The sequence below is a fragment of the Citrus sinensis genome, chromosome 5, assembly GCF_022201045.2.
Source record: "Citrus sinensis cultivar Valencia sweet orange chromosome 5, DVS_A1.0, whole genome shotgun sequence".
Taxonomy (NCBI): domain Eukaryota; kingdom Viridiplantae; phylum Streptophyta; class Magnoliopsida; order Sapindales; family Rutaceae; genus Citrus; species Citrus sinensis.
Genome location: NC_068560.1, coordinates 19,617,659 through 19,644,347, shown reverse-complemented (window position 1 = coordinate 19,644,347; position 26,689 = coordinate 19,617,659). Strand labels below are relative to the sequence as shown.

At 41.3% G+C, this 26,689-nt stretch overlaps 1 protein-coding gene and 1 long non-coding RNA gene across 28 annotated transcripts in view; one reads left to right on the top strand and one right to left on the bottom strand.

The window, feature by feature from the left end:
• The window catches only part of LOC102610248 (UDP-glycosyltransferase 83A1-like), a 37,707-nt gene that overhangs the window by 3,037 nt on the left and 7,981 nt on the right, over positions 1-26,689 (top strand). Inside the window, exons 2-5 of one of the 27 annotated variants that reach the window (XM_052440358.1) lie at positions 3,590-3,809; positions 3,930-4,801; positions 5,071-5,126; positions 22,042-22,996. The exons of 3 other annotated variants lie outside the window; for them this stretch is intronic. In XM_052440358.1, the coding sequence (XP_052296318.1) occupies positions 3,590-3,809; positions 3,930-4,801; positions 5,071-5,126; positions 22,042-22,264 (1,371 nt within the window). In that variant the 3' untranslated portion in view covers positions 22,265-22,996. 23 more of the 27 variants (XM_052440357.1, XR_008054436.1, XM_052440356.1 and 20 more) reach the window with 23 other exon arrangements.
• On the bottom strand, positions 23,928-26,174 carry LOC127902027 (uncharacterized). The gene is made up of 2 exons (XR_008054437.1): positions 25,842-26,174; positions 23,928-24,286 (listed from the first exon to the last, which is right to left on the bottom strand). It is a non-coding gene; the product is annotated as an uncharacterized LOC127902027 (long non-coding RNA).

The following is a 26,689-nucleotide window of genomic DNA, read 5'->3' as shown; positions in this document are numbered from 1 at the left end:
TGTTTTTACTGGGTCAATTGTGCCTTAAGCCAATATTCTTCCTCTACTTCTGGTTAATTTACTTCATCTTCCCATCATTTTCAATGCCACTACTGCAACCATTACAGCATGTTATCAAAGCAGATGCTGTGAGAATGCAACTTCTGGGTTTCCTCTTAGCTCTGTTGACTTCAGGTATGGGATTCTACTACAAGGAAAAGAACTGGCAGAGGCACCATGTACTGCTTTTTGCTGCAATTCAAAGCACTTCTGCAGGGCTTTTGCATACTTTTGGGAGAGTTTTGTTGATAGATTGTACATCACATGGCAAAGAAGGTGCTTTTTCTGTATGGCATTCGTGGGTAAAAGCACTAGGAACTTGTACTGGCTTTGCTGTGGCATCAGCGATCAGCGGAAATGTGGGCACTGCTTTTGGGGTTTCATTTTTGGCTGCTACGAGTGGGATTCTTGTTTTGATTTTTGGGAACATCGGTGATGTTGGTGGAGCCATGGCTGCTGGGAATTTGCATGAAGATAGTGAGAAGGGATCCCCAGTGCCTGGTTTAGATACTAGCATTATTATAAAGGAGCATGCTCACGAAGAAACTGCTTAAGTAATGCAAGTGAACTTTCGCAAATAGTCAATTCTGTTATCTTTTATAAGTAAATAACCAAGGCATATATGATTTTCATTTTTTCATCCTTTTTTTATTTGGTTCTTTTTTTCTCTTTTGGTTGAATAAATATACCCCACGTTCTGTTAACTGTAAACAACTTCTTGTGTGCCTTTTACACTTTTATTGGTCATTGCTTTGAATTAATGTAATATTGATTTAACTGAAGTGACAATTCTTTTTTTTTTTTTTGTGACCTTATCATTTCCTAAACTCGTTTAATTAACTGGCATATTAACTTATGTGACATTGGTATATAAAATTCTATCAATAAAATTGTATGCACTGTAGCAATACGCGCAATGACACCAATTTTTTTATGCACAGGCATTGCCTTCCAAGTGAGAGGCAAGGCCAGCTGGGCTGCAGGCTTAATCACTGTGTTGTAATCTGTAAAACGTTGAGATCAATAATTCCCACGCGGAGGACAAAAGCAGCAAAAGAAAACTGCATCTGTTGACTTTTGAAAATATTTAGAAGCCTTTGCCTCACTTGAAATGCTTTGTGAACACAGGAAGTTGTACAAAAAATATCTTTTCATTGAAAAAATAAAATAAAATTATAATAATATAACTTTTGTAATATTTTAATGTGGATATCAAAAAAATTATAGGAAAATATCCACCGTCCACTTATTTTTTCCAACCTTTTCAAAAATACACATTTTTTTTTGTTGGATTCCACTTAAAGTTATATTTTATTTCACTTTTCTACTTCCGTTTGGAATCCGTTAAGAAAACTAACGAAAACTTAAAAAAATGGTAATTTTACCTCCAAAACGAAATTACAATTTCACCCTAAAAAATACAAAAAATAATCAGATTTAATGATGAATATCATTATTGGTATGTTAGTGAAGTACAAAAAAATCTTAACTACTAGAGATTATAACTCAATGAATAAAAAAACTCTACTTATCTTAAATTCAATTGGTGGTTTACGAGATTGGGATATTTTTAATACTGCTGTTATAATTTAGCATTCTAATTACAGACATATTTTTTTTTAAAAAAAAACTACATTTGATAGTTGTAGAATTAATTTCTTTATTGACCGATGGAGAAAATAATCAGATTTAATTTGATTATTTTTTACATTTTTAGGGTGAAATTATAATTTTCGTTTTGGGGGTAAAATTGTCATTTTTTAAAATTTCTGTTAGTTTTCTTAACGGATTCTAAATGAAAGTGAAAAAGTGAAACAAAATGTAATTTTAGGTAGATTCTAGCAAAAAAAAAAAAATTATGTATTTTTAAAAAAGTTGAAAAAAATAAGTGAACGGTGGATATTTTCTCAAAAATTATTTAAACATAACTCTATCAAAGCTCATAAAGCATATCAACAGTAGCGGTAGCAAAATGAATTGATGAATCCAATCCGTATGACATCAAATCAAAATTCAATGGATTTAGCAAAATGAATTAGACGAATCGTAATCTCAAGATTCAAACAAATTTCACTCGATTAATAAATAAATATTTGTTTATAATTTGTTTAATTCATTTACTATACAAAATTAAATTAAATAATAAATAAATAAATGTATAAAGAAGTGAATGGATTCACCTAAATTTATTTACAATCTGATAAAAAAAAAATAATTCATTACAACTGGATCTAAGCTAAACCCAAATACAATCAAAAACCAAGAAGCTGAAGAAAATCGAAAGTCGTAAGGAAGGGTGAAGTTGACGGTCGAATTTGCGACAGGTGTAGTTATTCGAGACCTTGTCACTGCCACAGCCAAGACAAGTGAAGCTTGTCGGCAAATATTAGGTCAGAGCATTGATTTGAATTTTGGAAGTGTTTGGTTTGGCGTTCGTTTGTGGAATGAAGAAAAAGGTGTTCAAATTCAAGTGAAAGAAATAGCAATAAAGGAAGGAAAATGAAGAGTGGAGCTAGGGTCATTAGTGGTTATGCCTTCGCTTTCATGTTCCTTTTTGGCTTATTATCATTTCATAATTACAAAACTAGCCTTATACCTTGAATATGTTTAAACAAAATTTTTTGAATTTTAATGGCAAAAAAGCAAATTTATGAAAAAGTCATTTATTTTTGTATTAATTTGCAACCCGTTTAATGAATGAATTTTAAACAAATAATTGAATCAATGAACGCAAACATGTATTCTATTAATCTACTTAATGAATCAAATCGAATTCACTTAATTATTAAATGAATTAATTTTTTCCAATTCAAACTCATTTAATTGAATGAGAATAGAATCGAAATGAGAATATTAACCCAGGTTTCCACTCGCAATCAACACCACTCGTGCCTTGCAAATTATAATATTATACATTGAGGAGATGCTAGCAGAAGGATGTGAAAAATTATTTTAACTGCCTTATTCTAGACAAAGCATTAAAAATTAGGGTCTAGTAAAGTTGGAGCGTCCTGTTTTAAACGTTGGATCTAACAGCGCAGTTTGTTCAAAACAGACATATCACCCAAACCACAGAAGGAAACAAAACAAAGAGATGGACAAAGAACTTAAAAACGGGAGATAAGAAGACAACCAGCTTGTGGTTCAAAATCAAAGTCACGTGAACGTAGTACATGTACCGAAAGAAAGACAGAAAACCGAACATGGGCTACTGAGCTGCCCCTCACAATCCCCATAAAAGCACCAAGTTCATAGCAACCAAATCAGTGAGGTAAAAATAGAAAAGAAAATGAGCCGTCCACATGTTTTGGTAATGCCAGCTCCAGCACAAGGCCATGTAATTCCTTTACTGGAGTTTTCACAATGTCTGGCGAAACATGGCTTCCGAGTCACATTTGTTAACACGGATTACGATCACAAGCGGGTAGTGGAATCATTGGAGGGAAAGAATGATCTTGGGGAGCAAATCCGTTTGGTTTCGATACCAGATGGAATGGAACCCTGGGAAGATAGAAACGATTTGGGAAAGCTAACTGAAAAGTTTTTACAGGTTATGCCGGGGAAGCTGGAGGAGCTCATAGAAGAGATCAACAGTAGAGAAGATGAAAAACTTGATTGTTTCGTTGCAGATGGGTACATGGCTTGGTCTATGGAAGTAGCAAAAAAGATGAACGTCAGGGGGGCTCTCTTTTGGCCTTCATCAGCAGCATCAGTGGCCTTGCTATTTCATATCCCAAAACTTATTGATGATGGAATCATTGACAGTCATGGTATGATTCCATGTCATCTAATTCCTTACTTTCCTCCAGCAAACTTTAATTTTGATGCATGTCATAGTAGAAGTTTACTTTATGCTACTGTTATTTTCTTTGTTTTGTATTCAACTTCAGGAACTCCGATGAGCAAGCAGATGTTTCGGATTGCACCAAATATGCCTGAAATGAACTCTGGAGACTGTTTTTGGACAGATATGGGTGATTTGACCACGGAGAGAATTCTTTTTGATTTAGCGGATAAAGACTTGAAAGCCATGAGAGCGGTAAAATTCCAGTTGTGTCACTCAACGTATGAGCTCGAGGCTGGGGCATTCACCGTGGTTCCGGAACTTCTGCCAATAGGACCACTTTTGGCAAGCAACCGTCTAGGGAATACAGCAGGACACTTCTGGCGCGGAGACTCAAGCTGTTTGGAGTGGCTAGACCAACAGCAACCAAGCTCTGTCATTTACGCTGCTTTTGGCAGCTTTACAATTCTTGACCAAGTTCAGTTTCAAGAATTAGCATTGGGACTAGAACTTTGCAACAGACCATTTTTATGGGTTGTGAGGCCAGATATTACCACCGATGCAAATGATAGATACCCAGAAGGATTTCAAGAGAGAGTTGCTGCTCGAGGACGGATGATCGGCTGGGCACCTCAGCAGAAGGTTCTTAACCACCCTTCTATTGCCTGTTTCCTGAGCCATTGTGGTTGGAATTCCACCATGGAAGGTGTCAGCAATGGCATTCCTTTCTTGTGCTGGCCATATTTTGCCGAACAATTCCTGAACGAGAAATACATTTGTGATAGTTGGAAGGTCGGATTGAGGTTTGACAAAAACAAAAGTGGCATTATTACAAGAGAAGAAATTAAGAACAAGGTGGAGCAAGTGCTCGGTGATCAAGATTTTGAAGCAAGGGCTTTGGAACTCAAGGGAAAAGCCATGAACTGCATCAGAGAAGGTGGTTCCTCTCGCAAGACATTTCAGAATTTCCTTGAATGGGTAAAGAAACACCCTGGCACATAATTCTTCGGTAATGGGCGGTTAATTCAAAAAATACAACCTTCGTCTTTTAAGTTTTTTTATTAAGTTTATAGTGTTTAGGAATATTTTATTTAACTGAGTTGTAATTTAATTTGTTTTCCTATTTACGTAATTTTTTTCATAGCAGACAATGAATGTTATTAGTCGTAACTATAGTGTGAGAAGTCAGTCTCTTAAGAAGCAAGTGATTCATTTGGCACCAAATTTACCTGCAATGAACACTGCAGGTCTTTTCTGGGCGTGCTTTAATTTGGCGACTTAACTACCCATCCATGCATTCAAGGTGCAGCCTCAAATCCCTCCATGCACCGCAGATTTTGCATATTATATCCAGGTGAAATAAATCAATTCTGCAAGGACACACGAGTTTCACAGCAGCCACTCTGTTTCCAACAGGGAGGCAAGCCAAACTGGATTAGCGTCTCTTGCATTTTAGAAGAGGAAACAGAATTGCTGCGATCCTTGTATAGGATTGCCTATTTTATGGATCACTCAGAAACATTTGTTTATTTAGTATTAGCTTATGTGTAGATACTAGTGAGATTTGCGGCTAAAAAAACTGAGATAGGATGCTGGTGTGGGAGGAGACTATGCCTAAAAGTAGCCGATATAATATTTACATCAAGCTCGAAATCATGTTATTCTTTCGTTTTATTTTAAGAGGATGAGATACCTCTTGTATCCTCATCTCGTGCTATAGATATTGAGATTTGAGGACAAGGTAATCTCAACTTCTAGTCTTCTAATTCACAGCAACAAAAGCAATGGCTGCCTCTTACCATACTCGCTGAAACAACTTTCCACAAGATTGCAACCACAGACTTCAGAAGTTGAAGAGCATTTGAGAAGATTAAGCACTTCTCAAGCTGCTTCTACTTCATCATTAGGCCATGAATTAAATTGCCTTCAAGATTCATGAGATTCTGTTGAAAAAAATACTTCAATTGCCCCCCGTTCAACAAGCTTTAACCCATGGATCTTAGATGTTTGCAGCACTGGTCAGAACGCCTTGCTGCAGATGAAGGAATCTACACTAGGAATTCGATCAGTTCTATGCAAAAGAGAGGATGAGGAAAATTGAAATCACATGAAACCTTGTTGATCGGCATGAGCTGTAGCAGAGTGCGATGCAAAAATTGGCATTGCTATGAAAGAGAGAAGACAAATAAGTTAAAAAGAATGATACCGAAATACCTTCGTACATATGAACAAACCGAGGCTTACACATATATGTCGGGCAAATTGAATTCTTGAAAGTGTCGGCACCAGCTGGCCATGCAAATATTAATTAATCACCGTTCAAATTTGAATATGGCAGCAACCAATTCAGCTCCTTTTTTTAACTTCACAAAACAACCTTCAAATTGGTACTAATATGTGAATATGGCGGCACCGGCAGCAGTGGTGGCAGCAGAAAGAAAACATGAGGTTCTAAGTGATGATGAAGGAATATCGGTATCAGTAGAGGATCAGAAAGTGAATGAAGACATGCCTGAGGCACACGAGGGAGCTTATATGGCCTACGGCCTGCTCAGGGCTGCGAGAAAAGCCATCGAAGCTTGAAATTTGGACACTTCATTGTTACAACGGTTGTGCCAGTTGTTTTTCCTCTCATCATCAGTGAAATTGTCTCTAAAAATGATGTTGATGATGATGATCAAGGTTGAAGACAAACCCCAAGGGGCATTGCTTGTATTCTCAGAGAGATCAAACTGTAAGTTCTTTTTCTATCTACATCTATTATTACTTGGTAGAATATTCAATCAAAATTCTATATATACAAAGCACATGAGTGTAATTTACACAAAAAAGATCGAATTGATTCCAAGATTCTTAGCACAAAAACAGTAAAAAACGTAAAAGATGCAATTGTGCATATTAATTTTCTTATGGGAGAATGAATTTCTCGTTCTTAATTTTACCATTTGGCTCAAAATATTGGCAAAAAAATAATATTGTTTGAGGCTAAATGTGAAATTTTAATATACAAAATGGTTATACTAAGAGATTTACTGATTATGCTATTAAAAATTTATCCGAACCCAAAGAACAAAAACAACTTCTTAGTGGGAATAAAGTTTCATTCGTTCTCCTTTAATTAATTCATTAGCCAAACTCTTACTCTTTATTAATTATTACTTAAACTTGAGTGAACGCAGGCAAAAAGCGCATTCATGGCCAGTCAAACTAGATAGAGGGTCAGTTTTGAATGTGTCCATATTTAGCATGATGAAATATTTTTCATATATTGCAGGAATGATTGACTAACACAAATCAATATCTACGAACAATCTGAATCTCTCAGCAATGGAATGGACTTTAATTTCATGGGCTATAGGCCTAATTCTGGCTAGTCCCTTGTTTGGCTTGATCTCCAAGCAACTTGACCATGGCTACAACCCACAACTCATTGCTAGGGCTGCAACTGCCATCGGTTCCCTCTTTTGTCTCCCGTTGGCTTCATTAAAACCCCATACATCTTCCCATTTTATATTGCAGCTATTGTTGCATTATACATTGTTGCTTCAGCCTCCCACACTCGCCATCTTGGCCTTATGGTTCGCGGCTACACTGGACCAACACTTAAACGCAGCCAATTCCCAACTAGAAGAGGCGTCTCTGGCTGGTTCTCGGAATACGCCACTGCTGCTGGTGGCTTAGGCTCTGCCATTTTCTCTGCTTTCACTTACCATATGCTTAGGAACAAAAAGGGCCCATTTGTTAGCCTCTGGGTTGTGTCCATTTTCAGGGGCCTCAAATGGCTCGTTGGCATGCTCCATATTGTCACACTGAGCCAGGGGCAATCACCAACGCAACTTCCTCTATGCCCGAATAATATTCCCTGTCCCTTTTTGAAAATCCTAATGCAATTACAAGCCTGATTGTAATTTTCATGTCATCATTTTCATCAATGTGCATTTTCACTGGGGTTATTTTTTTTCTTTTCCTCTACTTCTGGATAATTTACTTCATATTCCCATCATCTTCAATGACACTACTGCCTCCGTTACAACATGTTATCAAAGCAGATGCTGTGAGAATGCAACTTCTGGGTTTTCTCTTACCTCTGTTGACTTCAGTTACGGGATTCTACTCCAAGGAAAAGAACTGGCAGAGGCACCATGTACTGCTTTTTGCTGCAATTCAAAGCACTTCTGCAGGGTTTTTGCATGCTTTTGGGAGAGTTTTGTTGCTAGATTGTACACCACATGGCAAAGAAGGTGCTTTTCCTGTATGGCACTCGTGGGTAAAAGCACTAGGAACTTGTACTGGCTTTGCTGTGGCATCAGCGATCAGTGGAAATGTGAGCACTGCTTTTGGGGTTTCATTTTTGGCTGCCACGATCGGGATTCTTATTGTGATTTTTGGGGACATCAGTGATGTTGGTGGAGACATGGCTGCTGGGCATTTGCATGAAGCGAGTGAGAAGGGATCCCCAGTGCCTGGTTTAGATACTAGCATTATTATAAAGGAACATGCTCATGAAGAAATTGCTTAAGTAATGCAAGTGAACTTTCGCAATTAGTCAAATCGGTTATCCTATATAAGTAAACTAGGAGTGGAGCTAGGGTCGGCTAATGAGTAATGATGCCTTTGCTTTCATTTTCTGTTTTGGCTTATTATATTTTCATAATTACAAAACTAACTTATATACTTTGAAAATGTTTTAACAAGATTTTTGAATTTTAATGGAAAAAAAGTAATTATGTTAAAAAGGTCATTTATTATTCGATTCATTTATGACCTAATTAGTAAACAAATTTTAAATGAATAATTGAATAAGTGAACTCAAACCTGGGTTTGATCGTTTATTCAATGAATCAAAACAAATTTGCTCATTTATTAAATAAATCAATAATTTTAATTCTATACATATTTAATTTGACTCGAATAGAATTGAAATAAAAATCCTAAGCCAGAGTATCACCCATAATTAGGGTCGGCAAAAAAGTCTGGGTTAGATCTAGCATCATAAAATTATGGCTATGACTAAAAAATTTAAAGCCCACTCGGAGTTAAATGCTTTTACAAAAAGCTTGGGCTCTTTAGTTTATAAATTAAAAAATTAATTTTAAAAATCATTTTTAATTTGAAAGAGTTAAATTTCTCGTTCCATTCTGGATTAACATCCTATTTAATATAACATGAGTCTTAAGCTTCTGTGTAAATTACAATGCATAAACATAATTAATATCTAAAAAATAAAGAATTTTAATTTACAATAATAAATAATAAGAAGAAGAGAAAAAGGAATAAAGAAAAAAATGCAAATATTAGCTTAAAAGTGACTGGTTCAGGCCCATTCAAGGGAGCAATTAATAATTTTTTTTGTTTAATAATAATAATCATCTTAATTTAAATTTTTTTAACATACAACTTAATTAAAAATTTATTTAACAAAATTATTGAAGGCCCAAGCCCAAGCCCGCTCAAGTTGGACGAACCTAATATCAACTATATGGATCTGATCTTGAGAAAATCCGGCCCAAACCTGCAAATTGCCAACCCTCCCTGTAATCGACACCACGCGTGTTGCAAATTATAATATTATATATTGAGCAGATGCTAGCGGAAGGATGTGAAAAATTGTTTTAGTTACCTTATTTAGTTAGGACTTGACTAGCTTACAGAATCTGTAAGCTACAGACTGCAGCATCAGCCGTTGGATGTGGCTGGATGTGGAGTGAGAAACTAAACAATACAAAATGGGATGGTGGGATGACGGGAGATGTTCGTTACAGAATCTGTACCATAGATAAGAAGATAACCACTAACCAAAAAAGTTATTGTAGACACAGCATTAAAAATTGGGGTCCAGAAAAGTTGGAGCAGAGCATCCTGTTTTAAACGTTGGATCTAACGGATCAAACATATCACCCAAACCGCAGAAGGAAACAAAACAAAGGGATGAACAAAGAACTTAAAATCGGGAGATAAGAAGATAACCACTGACCAGCTTGAGGTTCAAAATTAAACACATATAACATACTACTTGTGCGAAAAGAAAGACAGAAAACCGAACATGGGCTGCTGAGCTGCTCCTCACAATCCATAGAAAAGCACAAGGTTGATAGAAACCAAATCAGTGAGGAAAAAATAAAAAAGAAAATGAGCAGCCCACACGTTTTGGTGATGCCTGGTCCAGCACAGGGCCATGTAATTCCTTTACTGGAGTTTTCACAATGTCTGGCAAAACATGGCTTCCGAGTCACATTCGTTAATACGGATTATTATCACAAGCGGGTAGTGGAATCACTGCAGGGAAAGAATTATCTAGAGGAGCAAATCCGTTTGGTTTCGATCCCAGATGGGATGGAACCCTGGGAAGATAGAAACGATTTCGGAAAGCTAATTGAAAAATTTTTACAGGTTATGCCGCGGAAGCTGGAGGAGCTCATAGAAGAGATCAACAGTAGAGAAGATGAAAAAATTGATTGTTTCATTGCAGATGGGAACATGGGTTGGTCTTTGGAGGTAGCAAAAAAGATGAACGTCAGGGGGGGGGTCTTTTGGTCTTCATCAGCAGCATCAGTGGCCTTGGTATTTCGTATCCCCAAACTTATTGATGATGGAATCATTGACAGTCACGGTATGATTCCATGTCATTTAATTCCTTACTTTCCTCCAGCAAACTTTAATTTTGATGCATGTCATAGTAGTAGTCTTTAAAAAAAAGAGTTTACTTTATGCTACTGTTATTTTCTTTGTTTTGTATTCAACTTCAGGAACTCCTATGAGCATGCAGATGTTTCTAATTGCACCAAATATGCCTGAAATGAACTCTAGAGACTGTTTTTGGGCACATATTGGTGACTTGACCACGCAAAAGATTTTTTTTGATTTACTGGATAGAAACACGAGAGCAATGAGAGCGGTAAATTTCCACTTTTGTAACTCAACCTATGAGCTCGAGTCTGAAGCATTCACCATGTTTCCGGAACTTCTGCCAATAGGACCACTTACGGCAAGCAACCGCCAAGGGAATTCAGCAGGATACTTCTGGCGCGAAGACTCAAACTGTTTGAAATGGCTAGACCAACAGCAACCAAGCTCTGTCATTTATGCTGCTTTTGGCAGCCTTACAATTCTTGACCAAGTTCAGTTTCAAGAATTTGTTGATGCGAGATTCTGGTTACGCCTTCCAACGACCAGGATGTCTGCTCGATCAACCTCACCTCGATCAGGATCTCTCCTCGTACGCTTTCTTCTCTAAGTATCCATGCGTCCACAGAAACAGGTCAGAGCACGCCGGTTGTTTTCCCGGTGTAAACCCTCCGACGCTCAAGTCAGATATGAAGGTTCTGGGAACGCTTGCCACGGATCTTATGGCTTTTCACTAATCTCAGACCCTCCAGTTCTCTCTTTTCTTAGTTCAAATAGCAAAAAATCTAACCCTTTTACCTTTGTTGGCTACCTTTTTATAGGCTTCCTCTGAGTCCCGATCTTCCGCAGTTTACGCCCGTTATTCTCCCCACCCTCGGATGTGGATGCCCCATTGTCGTCATTGTGGGCAAATGGAGATGGACCTTGTGCCTTGATTCTCGGATAGGAAGGCACGTCTTGCCAACTGCCGTTGACCGGGTCTCCTCGCTTCGACCCTTAGCAGGAATGACCTTATGCCTCTAACAGGAATTCGGCCTCGCGAATGGCATATTCGTGGACGAGGAGAATATTCCTGCTTGCAGAACTCCGCCACCAAACACCTGCTCATCTCGTCTGGTCTCCTCGATGTATTTCCCTCAAACACCGGTCCCCCAGTTTCTGGTGTTGGGTAATGTAATGGACCAGCAGTAGAAACTCAATAGCTCTTGCTCGCGTGGGACTGGGAAAGGCTGCCAAGAGTCATATCGCATTTAATTGCAGAGAAGGTGAGGTGGCAGAAATCTGCCCCTCTATTCGAATTTCAAACCAACGGTTACGAGGCCCTTGGGATTTGGTGCCGTTAAATGCTGGCAACCCAAGAGTCCGTCCCCATTAGGTAACCCATATCTTTTCGAATCGGCAAACTCATATTTCCCTCCGTCTTCGTCTCTGTCTCTCCGGCGAAGAAGTTCCGGCATAAAGGCCTCCATCTCTGTCTTTCACCGACTGAACCATTACTTCAGGTATTTCTCCTATCTCCTTCGTCTCGGATAGTTATAGATAATTTCTCTTCTCTTTTGTTTGGGTAGTAGTTGGTGGTGGTGTGTTGTGGTTAGAGCTTAGGGAATGTCGAAAGGTAAAGAAAAGGTCGTTGAGGTTGACGACGGTGGGTTGGACTTCCTGCCTAGTCTGCTCACCGATCCTGCTTTTGACCCCGGGATCCCCTTGGAGCCTCTTAGATCCAGTGTTGGCACGAGCGCTAGGAGGATGTCCCCCCAAACAACCTCCTCGAGCGGACATAGCGATGAAGAGGGGTCTTCAAGCTCGGAGAACACCTTGAGTGAGGGTCGAGGAGATAATTCTAGTGAGGTGTCCCCATCAGGAGCGTCGCGACCAGAAGGGCAGAGTACAGTGGGGGGTAGAGCCCTATCGCGGGATTACGCTATTGATTATATGACGTGCACGACCACGTTTGGTGAGCTCGATGACCTCCGGCTTAGGTATAGCATTCCTGGTGAAATAATTCTTAAGGTCCCAGGAAAGAAGGATACCCCTAGCCGGCCTCCTAGGGGTTATGTTACCTTGTTCTTGGAGAGTTTCAGGCACGGGCTGAGGTGTCCCTTGCAACCCTACTTTGCCCGGATTCTCAACGGGCTAAATCTAGCTCCTGGTCAGCTGAACCCAAACGGGTGGAGGGTGCTATCTGGTCTGTTTATACTGTGGGACAGATGTTGCCAAAGTGAGCCCACGGTCGATGAGGTGAAGCACCTGTACCAGCTGAAAAGCAGCCCCAAAGACGCCGGCTGGTATTACTTCCAATCAAGTACCAAGACCAGGAAACCCATAACCGATCTTCCTACTGGTGGTGGTGGGAATTGGAAGAGGAAGTTCTTTTTTGCGGGGGGTCCCTGGGGTCAAGTTGCACAGGTTGATGGGCAGGACTTCCGCGTCCCACCCCGTTTCGGCGTCCCACCCCGTTTCGTGGTCCCAGGTTGCCTGCTCGTATTAGATGTCTTGTCTCCCTTCCTGTTTGCACTTTACTGGTTTGTCCCTAACCAAGAGTTTGTTTGTGTTGCAGGTTCTTGGGGTGTTCACTTCCCGCTCCAACCTGACCAGCTTAAACGGGTCGAGGCTGTACTGGCCAATTCCTGCTCGAACCGAGAACTGCTAACTACATACAACTTCCTCGAGTCTCGGTTGATACTTCCTGGCCATAAGATGGAGGACGCTGTGATTGGGGCTCTAACCAGGAAACGTTCTCGTCCTCCAGCCACGAAGAAGGACCAGAGTAAGGACGCCCCTACTGCAAAGCGGGCCAACATCGTGCAGCAGGTCTCTCCCTTGAAGACTTTGCCTCCTCCTCCTGCCAAAGCCGGAGAAACCAGTGGAGCAACCACTGATCCTGCTTCCTCTTTTCCTCCTGTTGGGCCTCAGTCTCGTCTAACTGACAACCGAGCAGAGCACTTGGCCCCCTATCTCAACGAGCTTTCCAAACTCGTGAGCAAGAAAGACCTCGAGGAGTTTGATGGCTGCACCTTAGGCGAGCTGGTGGGAGCTATGCAGTACAGCGCTTTCCATCTCAGCTGCATGACCACCTACTATAAGGCCAAGGTTGGACGCTATGACCGGAAGATGAAGGAGGATATTCAATCGGCGACGACCAGGGCTAACGTTGCCGAGAAGAAAGCAGGGGAGTTGAATGTTGAGAACCTCAAGCTGATAGAGCAAGAATCTCTCGCTCAAGCAAAAGCCATTACCCTCGAGGAGGAGCTGAACAAGGTCAGGGAGGATCTGCGAAGGCAGAAGGCTATGTATGACGCTCAGCTCGAATCTCTTCGCAATTCCCACCAAGCTCAGGTCGAAAACTTGGAGAGGGAAGCCGACAACCAGTACGATCAGGGACTTCGGCATTCCTACCGTTGTATCATGGCCGTCCTCGGGAAGCAGCACCCTGATCTGAAGATGGATGACCTTGCAGCTGGTGTTGCTCAACATATGGATGAGGAGGCGGCTAAGGAAGATGCCGAAGGGACAGAACCGATCATGATTGAGGAGGAAAATTCTCCTCCACGTGTAGTCCCTGCTGACGTTGGCGAGGCGAGAACCCCCCCCCCCCGACGCAACTGGTGATACTCCCCCTGCACCTGAGGAGGTCCAGCCAACTGATGCTGCTCGGCTTACCGATCCACCATCTTCCTGAACGTATTTCTTGTGTTGTAATGAACAATATCTGTGAAGATTACCTCTTCTGTTAATTATTAACAAATTAATAAAGATGTTTTTTATTACTTTCTTGCATTGGAATCATGAGTTATTTTCCGTTTGAGAACCTGCTTGTCTTCGTCTGGTTGAGCAGGTTCTGGCTTGGCATATGGTTTTGCCACATGCCTTAGAGAATTCTTCAATGTTTGAGATTCTGCTCGCCTTCGCGTGGTCGAGCAGATCCTGGCATGCTTGGCTTCCGGTTTTGCCATGGCGCAGGCTTTGAGACTTGACGAGCCTTTGCATGCCTTGGAACTTTTTTCGAATGCTTTGGAGTCTGCTCGCCTTAACGTGGTCGAGCAGATCCTGGCACTCTTGGCTTCTGTCTCGCCATAAAACAGGCTTTGAGACTTGATGAGCCTTTGCATGCCTTAGAACTTTTTTCGAATGCTTTGGAGTCTGCTCGCCTTCTCGTGGTCGAGCAGATCCTGGCACGCTTGGCTTCTGTCTCGCCATAAAACAGGCTTTGAGACTTGATGAGCCTTTGCATGCCTTAGAAATTTTCACGGTTTCCAATGACTGAATTTCCTCGACGTTCCATTAATTGCAGGATTCAACTTACATGGAATTGTTTGTACATAAAATAAATAACGGCAAATACTAACAGAAATAACTTGAAAATATTAACGACTCTTACTGGAAATATTTCCTGAGATGTGCTGCGTTCCATGGGCGCTTCACCTCATGGCCATCCATGCGAACCAGCTTGTACGCTCCTGGTCCAACTAGCTGCTTGACTCTATATGGTCCCTCCCAATTCGGACCGAGCACTCCTTGAGTCGAGTCTTTGGTGTTCTGATTCACTTTCCTTAACACCCAATCTCCAACCTTGAACTGCCGTATGTTCACCTTCTGGTTATAATAACGAGCAACCCTTTGCTGGTAAATGGTAGATCGACCAGCTGCTTGCTCCCTCTTTTCCGTTAGCAAATCAAGATTCAGACACATCTGCTCGTCGTTATCCTGCTCATTGAAATGATATGTTCGGTGCGTGGTCGTTCCTATCTCAGCTGGCACGACCGCTTCATGTCCGAAAGCCAGGGCGAATGGTGTCTCCCCAGTTGCTGTTTTGTGGGTTGTTCTGTATGCCCATAGCACACCTAACAGCTCATCAACCCATGCACCCTTTTTTGCTCCAAGCCTGGTTTTCAAAAGCCTCTTGATTATCTTGTTGGCTGCTTCTACTTGTCCATTCGATTGGGGGTGAGCAGGCGAGCAATATTTCAGCTCTATCCCGAGGTTCTGGCAGAAATCCCTGAAGCCGTGATTATCGAACTGCCTGCCATTATCCGTTACCAGGGCATATGGGATCCCGTATCGACATACCAGGTTCCTCCACACAAAGTCTGTTGTTTTCTTCTCTGTGATCCTGCTAAGGGCTTCGACCTCGATCCACTTCGTGAAGTAATCTATGGCAACTATTGCATGCGTTGCTGCTCCTCGTCCCTTTGGCAGCGGGCTGATCAGATCAATCTCCCATTGAGCAAATGGCCAAGGGGAGGCCATAGAGGTGAGCTTCTCTGGTGGTTGGTTGGAGAAACTTGCAAAACTCTAGCAGCTTACACAGCTCCTGGTCTTCTCTTGTGCATCCTGGTGCATTGTCGGCCAGAAATATCCCTGCCTTAGAGCCTTGTGGGCCAGGGACCTCCCACCAGAATGATTCCCGCAAATTCCTTCATGTATTTCTCTTAGAACGTAATCTGCGTCGTCCTCATCCAAACACCGAAGGAAAGATAGTGTATACCCTCGCCGATACAGTACTCCGTCAATCATTGTGTATCTCGAGGCCTGGGCTCTAATCTTCCGAGCCCGCAGCTTATCTGGTGGCAATACCCCGTCTCTAAGGTATGAAGTTATCGGGTCCATCCACGTGCATTTTTATTCTATCTGCAATACTCCCAGATTCTGCTCGATGCTCGGGCTGGACTTCACCTCTAGAGGGATCGACTTTGGCATTTTTGGGTCTGCTACCGCTGCCATCCTGGCCAAAATATCTGCTTGACTATTCTGCTCTCTGGGGATTTATATCACCTCCACTGCTTCAAATTTCCCCATCATCCGCCTGACTATCTTCAAATACTGTTCCATCTTCTCCTCTCTTGGTTGAAATCTTTCATTGATATGATTCGCGACCAGCTGAGAATCAGTTCTGATCTTCACCTTATCTGCTTTCACGGCCTTAGCCAACTCCAATCCTGCTATCAAGGCTTCATACTCTGCCTGGTTATTGGTGGCTGCGAATTCTAACTTTACAGCATAAGAGATCTCCTCTCCCTCAGGGCCTTCCAATACAATCCCTGCTCCTGAACCCTGCTCCCCTGACGACCCATCCACATACATCTGCCATACTTGAGCTTCGCCACTGTCTGTAACTACATCTTGCTGGTCTAAACACACTTCAGGCTCTGTGAATTCTGCTACGAAGTCGGCCATTGCCTGAGCCTTTATCGTTGCTCGGGGTTTGTAGTCTATGTCGAACTCGCTCAGCTCTATAGCCCACTTGACGAGCCGACCATAAGCATCTGGCTTGTGCAGAGTTTGACGCAATGGCTGGTTTGTTATTACCGAGACTGGGAATGCTTGAAAATATGACCTCAACTTCCGAGCCGCAACTACAAGGGCAAGTGCCCATTTCTCCAACGGTGGGTATCTGGTCTCAGCGTCGAGCAGGGCATTGCTGGTGTAGTATATCGGATACTGAACTCCTTCTTCCTCTCTCACCAGAACAGAACTGGCGGCTCGATCCGATACCGCCAAATACAAATATAACTTGTCCCCATCCCTCGGTGTGGACAGCAGTGGAGCTTGCTGCAAGTACTGCTTCAAGTTCTGGAAGGCTTCCTCGCATTCTGGTGTCCATTCTGTTTTCTTCCCCCTCCTTATCACTTGAAAGAATGGCTGACACTTATCTGTAGTCTTGGATATGAACCGGCTCAATGCTGCCAACCTCCCCGTAAGGCTCTGCATCTCCTTCAGGTTACGAGGAGACCTCATCTGCACGATCGCCTGGATCTTCTCGGGGTTTGCTTCAATCCCCCTATGGCTTACCATGAATCCAAGAAACTTCCCTGACTCGACCCCAAAAGCACACTTCTCCGGGTTGAGCTTCATCTTGTACTTCCTCAAAAGCCCGAATGTCTCCTCGAGGTGTCCGACATGATCCTTCGGGATTTTGGATTTGGTGATCATGTCATCCACGTACACCTCCATGGTTTTCCCAATCAATGGCTTAAAGACTTTATTCACCAGTCTCTGATAGGTGGCCCCAGCATTTTTTAGACCAAATGGCATTACCCTGTAACAGAATAAACCCTGGTTAGTGATAAAAGCTGTGCTCTCCTCATCCTGCTCGTACATGGGGATTTGGTTGTATCCCGAGAACGCGTCCATGAAACTGAGCAGACCGTGTCCAGCCGTTGAATCTACTAGCTGATCGATCTTTGGTAAAGGGAAGCTGTCTTTTGGGCACGCCTTGTTAAGGTCTGTGAAGTCCACACACATCCTCCACTTGCCATTTGCTTTCTTTACCAACACCACATTCGATATCCATTCAGGGTAATTGACTTCCCGAATGAACCCTGCTCGTAAGAGCTTTTCCACCTCGCCATTTATAGCCTCATACCTCTCCTGGTTGAAGCACCTCCTTTTCTGCCTTACTGTTCGAGCACCTTTCTTTATCGCCAGCTTATGACATGCTACCTCAGGATCAATCCCTGGCATGTCTTCATGTGTCCAAGCAAACACATCGGCATGAGCCTGTAAGCATTTCACCAACTCCTGCTTCTGCTCTTCCTGAAGTTTCGACCCGATTCTGATCGTCTTCCCCAGATTCTCTGGTCCCAGGCTTACGGTCTCCAGTTCCTCTACGGGTTCTTGTCTACCATTCTTGTTTTCCACTCGGGCATCAAGGGACGTTATCTGCATTGCTTCCCTTGCTGCCGAGGAGTAACAGCTTCTAGCGATTCTCTGGTCTCCTCGTACCACCCCAACTACCCCGTTCACCCGGTACTTGAGAGCTAGGTAATGGTTAGACAGTACCGCTTTGCTCATCCTCAGAAACGGCCGACCTAGGATCATCTGGTATGGACCTTCTTCATCCACCACCACAAAGTCTAGTATCATAGTTCTTTCTGTCGGGGAGCTCCCAATTGTGATAGGCAGCTCGACCACACCCAGTGGGACCAGCTTTCCTCCTCCGAATCCCTTCAAGGAGGTATTGGTGTATTCCAACTTCAGGTCTGCTATTCCCATTTCCTCCAGGGTTGACTTAAACAACACGTCAACTGAGCTCCCTGTGTCAACCAGTATCCTGTCAAACTTCTTGCTAGCGATAGTGGCCTTGATGACCAAAGCATCCTCGTGGGGGTACAGAATTCCTTCTTCATCCTCATCTGTCCACATAATTGGCACTTGCCTCACTCTGGCACGTTTGGCTGCTGGGGTGTTGAAGAATACCTCTTTGCTGGTCATAGCATATCTAGCATAGTTCTTCCTCGACCTGTTGGAATCTCCGGCCAATGTTGGGCCCCCAGCTATCACCCTAACTGCAGGCTGCTCGCGCCTCAAGTTCCTGTCTCTCTGCTCCCCTTCATTTGTCGAGGCTACCATTGGGAAGGTCCCATCTATAAACTCGTTCAGGTACCGATTTCTCACCAAATCTTCTACCTGGGTCTTGAGATCTCTACACTCTGCTGTGGTATGGCCATGAGTGCCATGGAACTTACAATAGCATCCCCTATCTCTCCTGCCGGGTAGCTTTGTTATTGGGGCATGGAGGTACAGCAATCCTCGGTCCTTTATGGCCTCGTACACCTCATCCAGGGACATCTTCAATGAAGTATACCGCCCGTAGTCCTGGTTCTGTTCGATCAGGTGTACTGCCCTTTCTCTATTTGCTTCGTTTTGAGTTGGGGGTAGTGGCAGCACTTCTGGTCTGCTCCCTCTACTGCCGTGGGAGTGTTGATGAAGACCACCATATGTCGAATCATGCCTTCTCCAAGGCTCCCTAGCTGGGGAACGAGGAGACTGCGCCCTGCTGCGCTGATATTGTGGTGGCCTCTGATGAGGCTGGTAAGCTGTTACCCGACCTCTTGCTCCACTACCTGAGGCCTGGTGGTCCCTCCTCCTGATCGGCCCATTCCCTGGTGGTGCCCTCTTCTCTTTCTTTTCCAACCCCTCTAGCTGGTCAGTCTTAATCCGAGCCGCCTTTTCTTCCTTGATCTCTATGTCTCTTTTAGCCTGCTCGTATGCGACCGCATATGACTGAATAGCTGGGCTTCTCAAGTTGTACCACAACCTTCCTATCTTCACTCCCTCTTTCAATTCCCTTAGTGCCTGAGGATGGTTGAAGGCTCCCAAATCGAGGACAGCACGATGAAACCTCTTGATGAATTCCCGAAGGGTTTCTTGCTCCCCCTATTTCATGCTTTTCAGCTCCATCATGTCATCTTCTGGTGCCATCGCCCCACTAAACTGCTCTGCGAATTCCTGGCACATCTGCTCGAAGGTTTTAATGCTGCCCCGAGGAAGTTTCCTGTACCACTCTCGTGCACGTCCCTCAAGGGATAGTGGGAACACCATGCACCTTTGGGATTGAGATAATCCTTGTACCCCAGTTATGTCGTTGAAGCGCTCTATGTGCACCAGCGGATCAGTTCTTCCCGCGTATCTAAGGTCTGGGAGGCGGAAATCCCTTGGAATAATTGCCCTCGTGATCTCTGCTGCGAGCGGTGATTCTCCGTCCAGCATTATCCTCCAACCTGGAGCTCTGCTCCTTCCTTGCATGTCGTCAATTATCTGCGCTAGTCTGCGCACCTCCTCCTCCAGCTGTACTGCACGACCAGGGTCACGTGCCGCAACTTGATCCCGCTCTTACTCTACATCATGCAAATGTTGCCTCAACTCCGTTTCCTCTGCATTCACCACCCCGTTGTCCTCGTCAAAAATCTGTCTTGCTGGGGACTGCTCTTCCTCTCTATGAAATTCTCCCCGCAGAGGTATGTTATCTCTCTCACCACAAAATCTCCCGGTGGTTTGACTTCTCCTCGCACTATCAGGACCTGGTGCCACTCCACCACCTCTCACCCTTTCCTCCTGGGTTACCCTGCGTTCACTCCGCAGCTCATGCAGGATGGTTGTCAGGGTCTCCATCTGCTTTTCCATCCGTTCCATCCGGTCAAACATGGCTTTTTCCCGTGCTTCACTGGCTATCTCCCTCAGCGTCACGGAATCGTTAAGTCTCAAATCACCCCCTTGTGCACTACTTCCTCCTGTCTCCATTGCTTTTCACTTGCTTCACTCCTCTTCTTGCTATCAACAGAAGCTTTTTGCTCAGCTCCTCACAGACGGCGCCAAAATGTTGATGCGAGATTCTGGTTACGCCTTCCAACGACCAGGATGTCTGCTCGATCAACCTCACCTCGATCAGGATCTCTCCTCGTACGCTTTCTTCTCTAAGTATCCCTGCGTCCACAGAAACAGGTCAGAGCACGCCGGTTGTTTTCCCGGCGTAAACCCTCCGACGCTCAAGTCAGATATGAAGGTTCTGGGAACGCTTGCCACGGATCTTATGGCTTTTCACTAATCTCAGACCCTCCAGTTCTCTCTTTTCTTAGTTCAAATAGCAAAAAATCTAACCCTTTTACCTTTGTTGGCTACCTTTTTATAGGCTTCCTCTGAGTCCCGATCTTCCGCAGTTTACGCCCGTTATTCTCCCCACCCTCGGATGTGGATGCCCCATTGTCGTCATTGTGGGCAAATGGAGATGGACCTCGTGCCTTGATTCTCGGATAGGAAGGCACGTCTTGCCAACTGCCGTTGACCGGGTCTCCTCGCCTCGACCCTTAGCAGGAATGACCTTATGCCTCTAACAGGAATTCGGCCTCGCGAATGGCATATTCGTGGACGAGGAGAATATTCCTGCTCGCAGAACTCCGCCACCAAACACCTGCTCATCTCGTCTGGTCTCCTCGATGTATTTCCCTCAAACAGAATTAGCATTGGGACTAGAACTTTGCAACAGACCGTTTTTATGGGTTGTGAGGCCAGATATTACCACTGATGCAAATGATAGATACCCAGAAGGATTTCAAGAGAGAGTTGCTGCTAGAGGACAGATGATCAGCTGGGCACCTCAGCAGTAGGTTCTTAACCACCCTTCTATTGCCTGTTTCCTGAGCCATTGTGGTTGGAATTCCACCATGGAAGATGTCAGCAATGGCATTCCTTTCTTGTGCTGGCCATATTCTGCTGATCAATTCCTGAACGAGAGATACATTTGTGATTTTTGGAAGGTGGGATTGAAGTTTGACAGAGACGAAAGTGGCATCATTACAAGAGAAGAAATTAAGAACAAGGTGGATCAAGTGCTTGGTGATCAATATTTTAAAGCACGGGCTTTGGAACTCAAGGAAAAAGTCATGAGTAGTGTCAGAGAAGGTGGTTCCTCTTACAAGACATTTCAGAATTTCCTCCAATGGGTAAAGACATAAGCACTGGCACATAGTTCCCAGGTACTGAGCAGCTAATTCAAAAAGCACATAGTTCCCAGGTACTGAGCAGCTAATTCAAAAAATACTACCTTCATAGACAATTATATAAGAATTCCTTGGCCATTGTGACATCTATCTTCTAAGTTTTTTTTATTAAGTTTATAGAGTTTAGGAATATTTTATTTAATTGAGTTTTAATTTAATTTTTTTTTCTATTTTGGTAATTTTTTTCAGAGCAGACAATGAATGTCTCTTAAGAAACAAGTGATTCATTTGGCACCAAATATGCCTGCAATGAACACTGCTGATCCTTTCTGGGCCTGTTTTAATTTGGCGACTTAACTACCCATCCATTCATTCAAGGTGCAGCCTCAACTCCATCTATGCACTGCAGATTTTGCATATTATATCTAGTTCAAATAAATCAATTCTGCAAGGACGCACGAGTTTCACAGCCACCCCGTTTCCCGCGGGGAGGCAAGCCAAACTGGATTACCGTCTCTTGCATTTTAGAAGAGGAAACAGAATTGATGCCATCATTGTATTGCCTATTTTATGGATCACTCGGAAACATTTGTTTATTTAGTATTAGCTTACGAGAAGATACTAGTGAGATTAGCGGCTAAAAAAACTGAGATAGGATGCTGGTTTGGGAGGAGACTAAGCCTAAAAGTAGCCGATATACTATTTAGATCAAGCTTGAAATCATGTTATTGTTTCTTTTTATTTTAAGAGGATGACATACCTCTTGTTCCCTCATCTCGTGCTATACATTTTGAGATTTGAGCACAGGGTAATCAACTTCTAGTCTTCTAATTCACAGCAACAAAAGCGATGGCTGCCTCTTACCATACTCGCTCGAACAGCTTTCCACGAGATCACAACCACAGACTACAGAAGTTGAAGAGCATTTGAGAATATTAAGGACTCCTCAAGCTGCTTCTACTTCATTATTAGGCCATGAATTAAACTGCCTTCAAGATTCATGAGATTCTGTAGGAAAAAAAATACTTCAATTGCCCCCCGTTCAACAAGCTTTAGCCCACGTCCACCAGAAGAAGAAAAGGGTTGATGAGCTGTAGATGAAGGAATCTATACTAGGAATGCGATCAGTGCTATGCAAAAGAGGGGACGAGGAAAACTGAAATCATATGAAACATTTTGATCAGCCTGAGTTGTAGCAGAGTGCGATGCTAAAATTAGCATTGCTGTAAAAGAGTGAAGACAAATAAGTTAAAAAGAATGATACCGAAACACCTTCTTACATATGAACAAACCGAGGCTTATTGGTACTAATATTTGAATATGGCAGCAGCAGCAGCAGAAAGAAAACATGAGGTTCTAAGTGATGAAGGAATATCGGTATCAGTAGAAGATCAGGAAGTGAGTGAAGACATGCCAGAGGCACACGATGCGGCAATGAAAATTGAGAGGGCCAAGGGAGCTTATATGGCCTACTCAGAGCGGCAAGAAAAGCCATCGCAGCTTGAAATTTGGACACTTCATTGTAAATTCTTTTTCTGGCTACATCTATTATTACTTAATAGATCATTCAATCAAAATTCTATATATATAAAGCACATGAGTGCAATTTACACAAAGAGCTGGATTAAAGATTGAATTGATTCCAAGATTCTTTGCACAAAAGTGGTAAAGTGTAGAAGATGCAATTATGCATATTTAATTTTATTAAGGGAGAATGAATTTCTCATTCTTAGTTTTACCATTTGGCCCAAAATATTGACAAGAAAAAAATATTGTTTAAGGGTAAATGCGAAATTTTCATATACAAAATGATTGTACTAAGAGATTTACCGATTATGCTATTGAAAATATATCTGGACCCAAAGAACAAAAAGGTGTGGTAAGCAAAGGTTTGACAAAAATGACTGATTCAAGCTTGAATTGGTACTATCAATAATTCCCTTTTTTTATTTTTCTTTAATAAAGAATTTATGTTATCAATATTTGGGAGTTATTTTTAGAAATCTCCCCTAAGGTTTGGGGTAAATACACTTAGATAACGAGTTTCTTTGTACTCTCAGTTACCCCTCTCCTGCCGTCATTAACTGTTAGTGGAGTGTTAAAATGACCAAAATACCCATATTACCAATCAACCCGATTTTATTTTATTTTTCTAAAAAAAGATATGGTAACCAAAGGTTATATTGGTAGATCAGTGTTTATAAATATGTTACATTTGCCAACCATCCCTCACACCCCGCATATGCTTCATTTGCCTCCCAAGGTACACACAAATTATGTCTATTATTCATGGCTCAACTCTACATTCAATTTCAGAGTTATAAATATTACAATCAAATTGAAACCATGGATTCACAAAGTTCAAAAACATCAAGTAGATCAACAACGACTCAGAGCCACAATGAAGGAATTGCTATTGCTCTGATGATAGACACACACGCTCGCACACACCCATATATGAGAACTAATTAATATTTAAAATTATAAAATCTTAATTTTTTTAGGTATACTTGCATCTTGATGGAAATGAAATCACTACATTCTCAGGAAAGCATAGACAAAATCTGAGAGAGAAAAACCATCCTTCAAGCTGTATCAAGGAACAACGCCAACTTGAAAACACCTACGAGTAGAGCACAAAAGCTTTTAGCATAAAAACAAAGAGAATCCACACTATCAAGTTGAAAGGTAATTTAAAGTAAGTCTTCTTACACAGTATGGTAATAAAACAAAAGATCATGAGGCAAATTGGATCTAAACATGTGGGGATTATAAAGGAAATCAATACAATTCTATAGAGAAACCAAGTTCAAAAAATTGCAAGCATGATGACTCACCTCACTAATAAGAGTTTAATGTGCACATATAACATAATAGACAAAATATTAAGATATAATATTTCATAAGAAGAAATTAGCCTCCAAACTTAATGACCAATGTAATAACACATATATTATTAAAACGTAAGAATCAAATTCTCATACTCTACTTTTTCTTGTTTTAAGGATCAAACTTAATTTGATATTAATTTTTCTAGCAACAAACTATGAAGCTAACCACTGCCAAAATAATTTTTACCCTTAACAAGCACAAATAAAAAACAATCCCTCCTCAAAAATTCAATATTCCCCACCTCACGCATTCAATCTCAAATTAATCAGAATCTAATTTTCTTACAACATAGAAGTTTGATCAGACCTACCCGCTATTACCATGATGAAACTTTACAAAACATGAAACTATTGCATCTCATCATCCTCCATAAGGGAATTCCTTTATAAAGAAAAATGTAATTACAAATGGCAGCTGTCCAACCATAGAAAAATGTAACAAGCATACAATTCCTTATAGAGATCACTTCAATGATTCAAATTTCAAGGAAACACATTTATTTAAATTTATCCATACTTAGGAATTACCAATATAACAATCAAATTTCAATAAAGTGCGTTCCCCTGAATTTCAAGGAAACGTATGCGAAATCTTAATAATGGAATAATCAATTGCAATTGAAAAATTGATTTATAGATGTAAACTCTTTTTTAACATCAAAATGACCTACAAATATTTTTAACACCAATTTGAACTATACATTGTTTTTCACATCAAAATGGACTGCACACAGGTTCAAGAATGGTGGAAATAACCTAAAACCCATTTTTTTAAAGATTAAAATCACATAAAAACCGAAAAATTTTAACTTCCAATTGTTTCTTTAGCTTAATCACATGGAAATTAGAATGAAACATACAACTTACTCACATGGAAATTAGATGAAAACAAACAACTTTTCATCAATATTCGGACACTTCTACAGAGTTAAAACCCCAAATTTAGCCTAAACTAACATTCTTATTACATGCAATGGTAACATAGCAGCTTGTTAACTAGCATAAAAGCACAAGTAAAAAGGTGTATATCACGCAAACAACTTTCAAATCAGCTTAAGACAGTAAAATCAGTAAACCCATTTTGTATTTTACATATAAACAAACCAAATAACACATAATTTAACAAGCGACAGGTTCTTTAATACATTATCAACAAACCTATTTACATTTTCAAAAAATATAATAACACCAGCAGATTTTTGAACAAGACAAGATTTTCATTCTTAATAATCTAAATAATTAAAATCACAGATTCTAAGATGCAAGGAGTCTTTTTCACAGACTAACCTTCTCCTCGTGTCAATACCAGCCGCTTCTGACGCCGGCCGCCAGCGATACTCGCTCAACAGTACCCTCCTGCCACCGCCTAAGCTTTTCTCGAGTGAAAATGGTGATGATTTGTCATGGTTACAGTAGCTTTTTCTTCGAAACTTCATGTGTTTGCAAACAGCTTCGGTCGTTAGTTAATAAAAGTGAAAATAAAATGCTGAAGTTTGGTTTGATGAAAGAGATGAAGCTTTTCTTACACGATGGGAAAGGTGCGGAGCTGGGCAATAGGGTATTCGAGGGTACAAACTTAAGGTACCATTGCAATTTTTTGTATAAGTTTTGAATTTTTTTTTTTAGTATCAGCATTCTACAAGTTTACCCTCATATTCATATAATAAGGTTGTAGTAGGGATGACAATGGAGCATATATGGATTGGATTTACTACGCTCTAAATTTAGATTCATAATAAAAATTAAGATCTATACATGCTCTAGATCCGTCATGAATTTATATCTTTTGTTCCATATCTAGATCCGAAACAAAAAATAAAGATCTATATCTGCTCTAAATCCAAAAAGAAAATTAAAATTAAAATTTGCTTTATATCCGTCATGAATTCTAAATCTCAATAATAAGATATCAATATTTTTTTAGAAAGAAAATTTTAAGATTAAAATGCATTGATAACAATTAAATTATATAATTTGTATAAAAAAATCTAATAAGTATTGTAGCTTCTACTTTTACACTAAAATAAACAAATAAAAAGGATAATAAAACATCCATAAAAAATAATTACAGGAATAAGATCATTATAATATTCTAATATCTCTTTTACCATCCTGATATCCACAGCACACCATTA